Source organism: Manis pentadactyla, chromosome 3, assembly GCF_030020395.1.
Source record: "Manis pentadactyla isolate mManPen7 chromosome 3, mManPen7.hap1, whole genome shotgun sequence".
Lineage (NCBI taxonomy): Eukaryota > Metazoa > Chordata > Mammalia > Pholidota > Manidae > Manis > Manis pentadactyla.
In genome coordinates, this window is record NC_080021.1 from 128,243,627 (window position 1) to 128,256,284 (window position 12,658).

At 39.0% G+C, this 12,658-nt stretch overlaps 1 protein-coding gene and 1 non-coding gene across 5 annotated transcripts in view; both read left to right on the forward strand.

Annotated features, from left to right (window-relative positions):
- The first annotated feature begins 1,154 nt into the window (after positions 1-1,154).
- Positions 1,155-12,658, forward strand: part of IARS1 (isoleucyl-tRNA synthetase 1) — a 98,969-nt gene continuing 87,465 nt past the window's right edge. Inside the window, exons 1-6 of one of the 4 annotated variants that reach the window (XM_057498430.1) lie at positions 1,219-1,293; positions 2,132-2,283; positions 6,903-7,028; positions 7,711-7,867; positions 8,123-8,242; positions 10,223-10,305. In XM_057498430.1, coding sequence (XP_057354413.1) covers positions 6,910-7,028; positions 7,711-7,867; positions 8,123-8,242; positions 10,223-10,305 — 479 coding nt within the window. In that variant the 5' untranslated portion in view covers positions 1,219-1,293; positions 2,132-2,283; positions 6,903-6,909. Of the gene's footprint in view, positions 1,294-2,131; positions 2,284-4,202; positions 5,294-6,902; positions 7,029-7,710; positions 7,868-8,122; positions 8,243-10,222; positions 10,306-12,658 lie in introns of those variants that run through there. The other 3 variants (XM_036896842.2, XM_057498431.1, XM_057498429.1) reach the window with 3 other exon arrangements.
- On the forward strand, positions 3,856-3,988 carry LOC118918290 (small nucleolar RNA SNORA84). The gene has a single exon (XR_005027086.1). It is a non-coding gene; the product is annotated as a small nucleolar RNA SNORA84 (small nucleolar RNA).

The following is a 12,658-nucleotide window of genomic DNA, read 5'->3' on the forward strand; positions in this document are numbered from 1 at the left end:
TCTCAATCCAGTTTTAAATAATAGATTTGTCATCCCCAATTTTAAATAGACTTTTTCCCTGGGCACATCTGTCTGAGAGCTGCCCTGCACTGGTCAGGGTTGTCTGGACAGATAATTAAAGTGAACAAGGTGGCAACTTGAGGAATGTGGAAATGTAAAACACAAAGTACTTCTAGTCATAAGCTGAAGATACACAACTACAAAATACTTAAGTTCAGTGAGATATTACTCCTTTGAGCAAGGGCACGAGACCACTTATGCCAATCCCTGACACGGAGTGTGTTGCTGGACCATAAGTGACTATTGAAGGAATGCTACATAAACTACCAAAATATTCAACTTACTGAAGTACTTTCTACATATTCTTGCATGGCTCCGGATTCCCTTTGGTTTTTAACCAGCAGGTGTGGTAGGTGCCAGGCAGACACGGCGGTGACAATAAACATTTAAGAACTACGCAAAGATTAATTTTGCTTTCATTACAGGAAACAGTTGAACAGTAATTTTAAAGCTGGTGACCGGTCATTTCCTTCCTTTTTGTTTTCTCCCTCCATATTGCCGTTTACCATGATTTCTGAAGTGCAACCCAGAACTCTCCGGGAGGCACAAGAACACAGTAGCGGGGTTTCCCAGGGACGCCACTGACGGCCAAGGCCTCGGGCGCTCCCAAGAAGGGGTTCTGCGGCCTCTGCTTTCCCGGCAGAAGCGAGGTCTCCCGGGTTTGTTGCGCAGATAGCCGCGACGCTGTCACCGGGCCGACTTCGGGACCCACCCGGAGACGGCCCGGCAGGCACAGCGCGCGCCGGAAAGGCATCCCGGGCCCAGAGTGAGCTGGCACGGGCGAAGTCGCCTAGCGGGAACGCCCCGGGGCCTCCGCCGCCTTCCCAACACGCCGCGCTCACTGTCCCGCGGTATAATCGCCAGATTCGCTTTACGCGGGGTGACGTAATCCGGGTAACAGCCCTGGGCGCCCTCCCACCAGCCCCGCCGCCCCGGAGGCCTCCGGACGAGCGGTGCGTGTAGCAGTCCGACCTCTGCGAGCCGCCGTCCCAGCGCCTCAGCCTCCTTCACAGTACGCTCCCGGAGCGCGCCCGGTGGGCGTGGCAGGGGCCCCTTGCTTCCAATCGGAGCCCGCCTTGTTGATGGGTGTCGAACGACGCGCGCTGATTGGCGGATGCGGACTGGCCCCTCCCTCTGACCCCCGCGCTGTGAGGGCGTTGCATCACCTCCCGACGCCCTGTTGCGGCGTGGACCCGGCTTCTTTCGAAGCGCGCCGACGCGGAGACCCTTCAGGTAAGCCTCGTCCTGCCCGCGAGGTCTCTTAGGTACCCAGCTCCCCATACCTGCCCGCGGCCTCTCAAATACCCGATTTTTTTAAAAGTCAGGGCTGGAGATTAGTTGCGTGCACCTTTATTTTCAAGGAGCAAGACCAGAAGTGGAACTAAAGAACTCAGAACCGGGTACGAATCCTGGCCTGGCTTTTAGGCCAAGGATTGCAGCCTTCAGAAATCTCTTAGCTTCAGGCTGGGATCCTGAGCCGCCGGGTGGTGTGCAGTTTGATCGGAGGTGGGCGAAATGCCCCGACCCTTCCGCGTTTTCGAGGAGGCGGCTTCCGGGACTGCGCCGGCCTAGGGCCCTGCGGTGGGGACAGGGAGCGCCGGAGAACCGGCTGCAGGTTGACACGTGTGCTGGCTCAGGAGATGCGGCGAAGCATCTCAGGGCGGCACCGGGAACAGTGGGAGGGGGCGCTTAGTCTTCAGCCTTGTGAACGTTTGGATAAGGTGGGTTTTTTCTAAGGCAGGCGTTCAGGTTCTTCAGTGACCTCAGGAGGGAGGAAACTAGAGGCAAAGTAACTGATTTAGGGGAATTCTAATATGACATTTTTAAAAGTAAGTACCCGGAAAATTGTGGACACTCTTTGTAAGTGACTAAAGAGTTAAGTGTAGAGGGGAAAAGGGCAGCAAAGTGTAGATTGCCCTTTAAATGTTTTTGGAACATGATACAATGGCTGGACAAGGGCAATACAATGGAATTTGTGGGCAAAAAGTAATGGCGTAATTGAAGCGGGCTGTGATAGCCATGATTTCACCTAACATTCACTTAGTGTGTGTTTATGATCTTTATCTTACAGATGACAGAACTGATACTTAAAGGTTGAGTAACTTTTCCTGCAGCTCACAGTCTAAGTGGTGGTACCAGAACTGTCAGTTTCCAAAGCCCATCCTCTTAGCCATTAACCTGTGCCAGAAGGAGCCCACTGAATGGGATAGATTGGAAAGGCAGGTAGGAGACGTTTCGCTGACAAAAACTAAAGCTGACAAAGGGTGTGTTCAAACAAACGATTTGAGCCTTACCACGTGTAAACACACGCTGGAAATGAGATAGTTGAAAGCTTCTGCCAGCCAGCAAGTTTAAGTTGATAGATAATGTGTGGGACATGCAATGCAAATAAACCACAGTGTGTAGGAGAGTAACAGACTCAGGATGGGGATACCAGTTCTGAAAAAGAGTTGGTAAAAGCTTCAGAGGAGAGTACATTTAAGCTAAGTACTGCTAGTGTATACAGTCTATGGAGTATATCAGGACAGAGGGCCTGATATAGGCAAGCAGTTTTGTTTCTCAGTGTCCAGGAGTGTAATGTAGCTGAAGCTTGAGTTTTAAGAGTAAAGGTCTTAGTAAGAGTAGAAATCTGGGGTAGGATCATGGTGGCCTCCAGTGCCCCACTGAAGAGTATACAGAATTAGAATTCCTTTGGGAGAAAGAAGCCATTGGTTTTTTTTTTTTCTTAATACAAAATTGAAATTTTCAGAAGTAGGTTAATCAGCAGTGCTACATAGAATATATAATATTTTTCTCTGTGTTGTTAAAGTTTTGTGATAATATATACTCAAAAAAAAAAACCCCAGTAATATGAAGTAACACAAAAATCTGTCCTTTCATGCCTTCCCCTCCTAATCCTACTCCCTGATGGTAGCCATAGTTAAATTTGGTGGGTAGCTTTCTAAATTCAAATGCAAAATTACTAAAACATATATATATGTATATATATCTTTTTAATGTCTTAGTAATTATAATACACAGTTATAAATTGTTATCACTGTGACTTGCTCCTTTTGCAGATAGATAGGTAATATGTAAATTTGCTACATTATGATTTTCATTTTTAATGACTGGGTGATGTCGATGTACCATAACTTATTTCAGTCACCTAATCATTGATATTTAAGTTCTTTTCAGATATATATCAATAGGAACAATGCTTCAGTTAATGTATATATTTTATACATTTCTGTAAGTATATCTTTGGGGTATATGGTAACAAGATATAACTAAACTGAGACAAGATTGGAAGATAGACCCATCTCTGGGGTTAAAGTTGATTTAATGTAACATATTATGAAGAACTGGGATAAGAGGTAACATAAAAATAGAGGTCACATCTGCATGACTTTGGTGATCGTTTGATATGGAGATCATCTGGGGCTGGTATTCAGAGTGACTCAGGATTTCCAGGTAATGGGAAGGAGTGGTGGAACTGCTGGTACAGCGGGATTAAAAATGGTAGCAGATATGGCATGGAAGATTGTGAGGTTTATTTTAGACAAAAAATTTTTTTGTATGCATTTCCAAGATCTGTTGAGGTAAATACAAGGTCAAGGAGGGTATCTAGAAATTGCTGAACAGGAATTTGAGGCTAAAGAAATCTGAAGGAGTCGTGGAATAAGGAAGAGTGGTGGGCTTGGATTACAGTAAAAGCGAAGAAGAGGAGATTGCTTCTTGAGCATAGCCTGATGAGGTTAATCTCCCTCCACTTCTATGGGTGTCCTTCCCACCATCACCAGGTGATTTCTCCATGCCCTGTGGTTACTGGATGCTGTTGTGTAGGTACAGCTCTCCAGTGGATGTGAGGGGCCAGAGCAAATCCTGTGATTTATGCATGGGGCTGTTTCTCCTCAGCAGCTGCCATAGCCCGGTCTCTGATACATAACTTCTCTGGAATAATTAATGCCATTATACTGGGTATTTATATTTGACATAATAATGCAGTGATTCTTAATATTTTGGGGAATAGAAAAATTCAGAAAATTTTATGAATGTTGTGTAGCATAATATTCCTCACCATCCTCACAGAAAGCTTGAATCTCATTTTCTTAAAAAAGAAAAAAATTAAAGATACTACTCCTGAATAAGGTCAGAATAGTTCCAGAGTAATGACCCAAACTTTTATGTGCATGCTAATCCCCAGAAATCTTGTTAAAATGCAGATTCTAACTCCTCAGTCCTAGGAGTCAGAATCCCTGGATGTGTGTACTCTAATCACCTCCCATAGGTGCTGGCAATCACAAGGCCAGCCTTGATGTGTGTAAGAAGTGACAAATAAATGTGTTTATATCTAAAGATCTATGAGTCCTCATATATAATCCCTTAAGTTTCAGTTGGCCTCTAAGAAGGTAATCATGGAACCAATAGGACCCCCTAATAAAGCAGTAAATGCACAGATATACACCTCTTTTTATCCTTGAGAGGATGGAAATTGAAACAAACTGAAGATCCAAAATGCCTTCCAACTCCTGCTTAGTACCATTTTAATGGCACACTCTAATCAGAAATGGATGATTGACTTAATTAAATGGCTCACCTATTTGTTTCTTATTGTTTTCCTATATAAAACTTAAAAGCACTCTCACATCTCAAATGAAAGAAAAGGAGACACACTGCTTTGTCACAGAGTTAAAAATTTTTTTGATGGCATGGGTCGAGTACTGTACTTAGGCTTTGATGCTTTCAGAATTGGTTGAACTATGTAAGCCTCTTTGCTTCTATAGTCACTTATCCCAGACTGTTAACAGTTCTTGAGTTATTAAGGTTTTGTGTCTCCTCTGTTGTTTTCTCATTATTAGCAGTTCTGTCCCTTCTAATCTGATCTTGGCTTGGAAATCTGGACACCAACCTTATTAGTAAGAATGAATAGCCTTTGGGAGGAATGGGCTTGAGGATACTCACTAGATAGTTAAGCCCCAGGTGGATCAAGTGTTTCTGCTGGAGGTTAGAAGCAAAACTCATAAAAAGATACTAAGATTTCTCTCATTAGTGACTAAATCAGAGAGGTACACAGTCTGCATTCAAGTCATGAATAAGCAATAAAAGGGATAAATGAAAAATTGGAATTAGCTCAGAAGTATTTGAATGAGATCCTCATCTATTTGGCTTTAAAATTTTTTTAGGTTTTATGTATTTTACTCAAATGGATGAGGTTATTTCAGCAGAAGTGCTTTCTATCCTATGAATATGGGTAAGAATTCTTACCTACTTTGAAGTTTATTTTTTCAGATTATTAACGAATTTTTAGTATCATATTTCCAAGATTTTCTTCTTAATTTTTTTTATTTTGGTATCAATCTACAATTACATGAGGAACATTATGTTTACTAGACTCCCCCCATCACCAAGTCCCCTCCACATACCCCATTACATTCTCTGTCCATCAGCATAGTAAGATGCTATAGAGTCACTACTTGTCTTACTTCTTTATTTTTAGAAGCATATTGTCTACAGTTACTAAGTGTTATACTGTAGTTGAAAACTTAAATGAAGAGTGTGTTTGGGACACAATTTGTGCAGTAATTTCAAAAGTACTATGTATTCCTACTTCACACTATATACAAAAATAACTTGAAATGGATCAGCAACCTAATTATAAAACTAAAATTTCACAACCTTGTTTTGGGTTCTGGTTTCCTAGATACAACACTAAAAGCTCCAGTAACAACAACAAAATAGATAAACTGGACTTCACTAAAATAAAAAATAATTGTGCTTCAGAGAATACCTTGAAGAAAATAAAAACAACCCACAGAACAGGAAAAAAATTTTATGAATCATGTAACTGATAAGGGACTTATATTTAGAATATATAAAGAATTCTTACAACTCAGCAATAAAGTGACAACCCAGTTAAACAGTGGGCAAAGGATGAACAGACATTTCTCCAAAGAAAATATAGAAATGATCAATAAGCACATGAAAAGGTGATCCACATTACTAATCCTTAGAGGAATGGAAATCAAAGCCACAATGAGATACCACTTAATGCCCTCTAGGACTTCCTGTAATCCAAAAGTGGACAATAAAGAGTGAGCATATAATATAGAGAAACGAATCCTTACTCTCTGCTGGGAGAATGAAATGATGCAGCAGCTTTGGGACATTTTGGCAGTTTCTCAAAAAATTAAGCAAAATTAAATGACCCAGCAGTTCCACTCCTAGGTATATACCCAAATGAAGCATATGTTCACACAAACGTTTATACATGAATGTTCATAGCAGCATTGTTCATAATAGCCAAAAAGTGGAAACAGCCCTAATGTCCATGAATTGATCAATGGATAAACAAAATGTGACATATCCATGGGATAAAATATTTAGCCATAAAAAGTAACAAGGTATGAATACATGTTACAACATGAATGAACTCTGAAAACATTCTTAGTGAAAGAGCCAGACATATACATAATTCCATTTGTACAAAGTGTCCAGAATAGAAAAATCTGTATAGAGGCAGGAAGCAGATTAGTGATTACTGAGGGGCTGGGGAAGGAGGGAATGAGGAGTGACTGCTAAGTATACAGGATTTTGAAGGCAGGGGAGGGAGCAGTGATGAAAAATTTCTGTAACTAGAAAGGGATGATGGTTGTACAATCTTGTGAATATGCTGTAAACACTGAATTGTGTATTTTAAAATGGTGAACTTCGTTGTATGTGAACTTGACCTCAAAAAAACTAATTTTCGTAAAGTACCATTATTATCAAGGATTATGATATGTACACTAATTTTTATGTGTGGTACTCTGTTATTCCTAGACTTCTCTTTTTCAGAATAATAAATTTGATTTCTCTTGCAGCAACAAAATGGCTCAGCAAGTTCAAGAAAACATCAATTTTCCTGCTGAAGAAGAGAAAATCTTGCAGTTCTGGTCCAAATTTAATTGCTTTCAGGAATGCTTAAAACAATCAAAACATAGGCCAAAGTATGTGAATTTCTTTGATAAAGGTAGCCCTTAAGAAAAGTCATTTCTTGACTGAGTTGCATTAAGTCAGAAACTCATTGTTCATCCTTGTAGCACCAGAGTCTTTAACTGTATTGTGAGCACTCTCAGTAATAGATACCCATTGAATGAATGAGTCCTTAATTATTAAGGTAGATTCAGTTTCTTTCATAAGTCTTATGAATAGAGTTTATGTATCACCCACTTCCTTTCCACTTTTCTGTCACTGCCCTCATTTAAGTACTTAAATTAGTCATAGCCTCCTGTTGGAATACTTCCTCCCTCTAGTCTCTATCCACCTGAAAATCAGTCTTTTCTTTAATTACTGTCTTCATCATGTGTCTCCTATACTCAGAAACTTCTTTAGATAGGTGTTGTTGCCCTGTCTGATGAGATGACTCAGGGTCAGGCTGAATACCTTGCCTTATGTCATGGAATAAATGAAGACTGGATGATCCATTGAAGGGCTTTCCAGTTCTGTTGTAATTAATTTTTAAAGGTAGGGTCTCCTATAAATATCTAATCAGTTATGTCTGAATTTCCCGGTCTTGCTGCTTTTATTCTCCCTGAAGACTATGCTGTGGTAGGAGTTATCTATAGAAAAATGTTGTCCTAAATTTTTGCTGTCCATTTTGAAGTAACATATTTTTTAAATTTCTGTTAGATTTACCTTCTATGATGGGCCTCCTTTTGCTACTGGACTGCCTCACTATGGACATATACTCGCAGGGACAATTAAAGATATAGTAACAAGATATGCTCACCAGAGTGGGTTTCATGTTGACAGAAGATTTGGATGGGATTGTCATGGCTTACCAGTGGTATGTTTCAGTCACCAGCCTTATATGTTCTGATTTTTTTAATAAGCGTTAGATTTCACCATGTAACACATTAAAGTATGGTGAATTTTTACTATAATCAGACTTTTTTTTCATTTCTGTAATACTATTTATAATTCATTTTCTCTGTAGATTTTTTGGGAACTGATTTTTTAAGTCTGCTTTATTTTCTGGAGTTACTGAATTCCATTTGTTTCAGAGGGCAGGAATGTTAACAATCTTACTGCAAATTTTCAGGAATATGAAATTGATAAGACACTGGGAATCCGAGGACCAGAGGATGTAGCCAAAATGGGGATTGCGGAATATAACAATCAGTGCCGAGCAATTGTAATGAGATACTCTTTTGAGTGGAAGGTATGTAGGGTTATTTTCATTAGAATGAACAAAAACTTTTAATGGGAGTTGAAGTGGTTACTGTCCTTGTGCTTTTTATGAGATGTGCCTAAGAGTATGGCTATCCATGTGACATTGTGACATAAGAGGATTTGACCATTCTCTTTAAAGAAGTGTTTAGCTTCCACCTCCAACCCTATTACTCAGACTGTTAGCTTACACTAAACCCCCTCTGTATTCTGATTTCTCTGTGCTTAGTTGGTCTTTCATATTTAATCTCCTGTCTACTCATAATAGATGCCAGGAATAAGGCTGGCCCACCAAACAGAGTACCTTGAATGTTTCAATAAAAAATTCAGATGTTTAAAATAATCTAAATTTGGGCCTATTGTTGCTGTATTAAATTAACCTCCATCTGGTAACTTTGAGTAACTGTCAAGTGCTAGCAGAGCCCCTGCCCTCTCTTACAGGTTTAGGAACAAAGGTCCTCAACTCCCTCTTTCCTCTCTGGCCCTCAGATTAGTATGTCTGCACAACTTAAAAACATGTCTGGCTTTTTGCTTTTTTTTCCCTATCTTCACCATTTGTTTTATCACTTTGACTTCTCAAACTTGCTGTCTTCAGAATTCTCTGTTGTGCCAGTGGTATTAGTTTTCCAGGCTTCAAACATTAATCCTCATGATCAAACCAAGTACCAAATCCTATCAAGTCTTTTTTCTTTGTACAACATATCTAGTCATTTTATTCCTGTACCCTCTCCCTAGCCTCTCACCCAATAATGCCTTCGTTTCTGTAATAATTTCCCAATTGGTCTCTTACTCCTATTCATTCCACTCAACCTGCAAGTCATCTTCCTCTGAAGACTGTGTTCATTGTGCCCTTGCCTGCTGAAAACTTTAAGCAGCTCCTCTTCATTGGTGAATAAAATCTGAGTTTGTCCAACTGAACATCAGACCTCCTCAATTTTCTTTCTTTTTTTTAATTAAAAAATTTTTTTTAACTTTAAAAAAATATTTCTGATAGAACTGTCTTTAATATAACTTAATTGCCTAGTTTTCATAGAGAAATATCCTGAAGAATATCATATGTGTGGGGGCTTTTTTTCTTAAAATATTTTAACTTTTCATTTTGAAATAATTCAATTATTTAAAAATTGAAAAATAAAAAAGGTTTAAGTTCCCTTGTACCCTTCACCAGCTTCCCAAATACTAACCCCTTCAATATCCACAGTATAATTATCAAAATAAGAAAATTAATATTGATGCAGTATTATAGACCTTATTCAGATTAAACCAGTTGTCCCATTAATTTTTATTTCTGATCCAACGTCCAATCTAGGAGCATGTATTACATTTAGTTGTCATACCTCCTTACTCTAGTTCAATCTGGAACATTCCCTCAATCTTTGTCTTTCATGGCTTTGTCACTTTTAAAAAGTACAGATTAGTCATTTTGTAGAAAGTGACTCAGTGTCAGGTGTTCCCTCGTGATTCAGTTTAGGTTGTGTAGTTCTGGAAAATATGTAAGGAGTGACAGCTGCCCTTCTCTATCATATCAGGAAGCCTGTGATGCTAGTATTTCTTACTGGTGATGTAAGCTTTGTTCATTATGGTTATATCTTTCAGATTTCTCCATTGTAAAGTTGTAGTTTCTTTGTAATTTTAAGTGTCCTGTAGAGAGATTCTTTGCAAAGACCCTTTGTTTCTTACACATCCACACATGAGTTTTAGCATCCATTGATGATTCTTACTAGCAGTAGTTATATTTACTATTTGCCAATGGTAGTTTTGGTAGACTTTTATTAAATAATATTAATACTTACAAGTAATACTATCTGCCTATAGGATGAATCTTAAGAAAACTGATTCTTAACCTCATGTAGTGTATTGTTTGCAATATTTTCCCAAGATCACCCTATGTGTTGATAATAGAAGTAGAACATACTGATGTACAATAGCAAATATCATTGTCTAATAACTCTTCATATGCATATTTTTAAAGTCTACTGTTACCAGACTTGGGAGATGGATTGACTTTGACAATGACTACAAGACGCTGTATCCACAATTCATGGAATCTGTCTGGTAGGCTTATTTGAAATTGTATATATAATGAGTATTCTGTTATATTGGTTAGTGGAAAGATACTCTAGCATGAATCAGTCTTTTCAGGTTCACAGTAATTTATCTGAAATATATGGGCATATATTTGTTTTGTTTTTGCCTTTAAAAACTTTATTTTTCTTAGAGCATTTTTAAGTTCATAGCAAAATTGAGAGGAAGGTAGAGATTCCCATGGAACCTCCCACACATGCACGGTCTCCCCCCATTACCAGTACCTCCACCAGATGGTGCATTTGTTACAATTGATGAACCTACATTGACACATCATCATCACCAAAAGTCCATGGTATGCATTAGGGTCACTCTTGTATATTCTGTGGGTTTGGACAAATGAGTAATAACATATATCCATCATTTCTAGAATCACACAGAGTATTTTCACTGCCCTAAAAATCCTCTATGCTCCACCTATTCATTCATTTCTTCACTAGATTTGTTTTGGAGTTCAATAAATTTTGGATTATAGAAAGGTAATACAATATGCTTATATTCTATAGAATATAATGGTCCTAGCAGATTGAGCAGCAACTTAACAATCAAATACATTAGTATTTCTACAGCAGATATAGTTGTTCACATTAAGTGGAATAAATAAAGAATATAAGTGGCCTGATGTCAGGTGGAGTTTTTTGCCAAATTGATGGGTACCAAATTTAGGGAAAAACAGGTTTCAGAAATGCTTCTTTTTTTTTTTTAAGGAATCAAGTCTAAGAGATGTGTACTTGAATTTTATACTTAAAAAGGTTCTGTAGTGCAGTCACTGTTGAATAAGAATTTCAAAATGAATTTTATTTCTTTTTACCTTATAAGACAACTGTTGCAATCCCAGTCTTGATAGGTGATTTAACTGGAGCATCTTAAAGTAGTCTGAGAATCATTGGACATCATTAATGGGTAAACAGGCACCATTATTATGACTGCAGAATGCCCTATGTACATAAATCAGGCTGTGAGCAAGTCCTGCTTTTATTAAATTGTGTAATTATAGGCGAGTTGCAAAGCTACTGTATAAGATGCCCTTTTTTTGTGCTGCATTGTAGGTACTGGTGGCTCTTACTCCTCCTGTCTACCTGCTAACATTTCTTTTAGTCAAGATTTGCCCATGCTTGCACATGTCCTTTGCCTTTGAGGAATGAGATATCTTAGGACAATTCTCATACCCTCTGACTCTGTGAATGCATTTCCAGACCCATATACCCAAGGGTTAAAGCTGATCAGATTCTCTGACATGCCAGACTTCAGAGAGGGGGCCTCCCATTCACTGAGCAGCTATAGTTCTCATGATGAGAGCATCTAAAAACAAGGGTTTGTGTTAAATGCATGAAAAAGAAGGTACTATTTATACTCTAGATAATGAAATAGAGATAAATCACCTAGCTACTATAACCAAGAAACTGAATTTCTAATTTTAATGAATTTAAATTTAAATAAACATTTGTGGCTATTGCCTACCATGTTGGATAATACAGCTCTACTTCATATTTCTTAATTCACATAAGCATACTTGAACCAGGGAAATGGTTTTTAAAACCTCTTGGTAGCAGAATGTTAGCTGTTTCTAAAGAACGTGTTGGCATATAAACAAGACATATAGACCTTGGGTGAATCTAAAAATAATAGTAGGAGATACCTTTCATAATGGTGATAATTTAGGGTTGGTGCTTTTGAGTATATAAAGTACTTCCACATATGTATTTCTAGGTGATTTAGGGTCCAGTGGATTAGTTAGGAGACTGTTCAAGGTGAAGGCAAGTGGTTATGACTTGCCTGAGATCACACTGCTAATTTTATGACTCTTATGATATCTGGGTCTTATGATGTCAGATCTACCACTCTTCCTCTATTCTCCTGCGAATGTCTCTGCATCAAAGTATATAATTAAAGACTGAGTTCAAACTTGGGAAATTTGTGCTGGACAGCAGACCCACTCATCTCCACTGATGGACATACCATATCTATAGCTCCACATGGAATGATTCTCTCTGAAAAAATACATGAAAACTAGTTGAACAGTTCCTTCACAACAAACAGGAAAAGGACCACATCGAGACAAGTAGGACAGGCAGACCTATAGTCTCACCAAAAACCCCACCCTGGCATAGGGACCTCCAATCAGGAGAGATATCACAAATCTGGAGCTTCTCCCTGAGTAGAAAGGGGTTCGTTCCCCACGTTAGACACCCTGACCCTGGGGACCTGCACCAGAGAGATGAACCTCCAAATTAATGTGGCCCTGAAAACATATCCAGGAGACCCAAAGGGTTGAAGTGAACTGAAATACTGCTCTTAAAGGGCTATGAGCAGACTTAGTTGC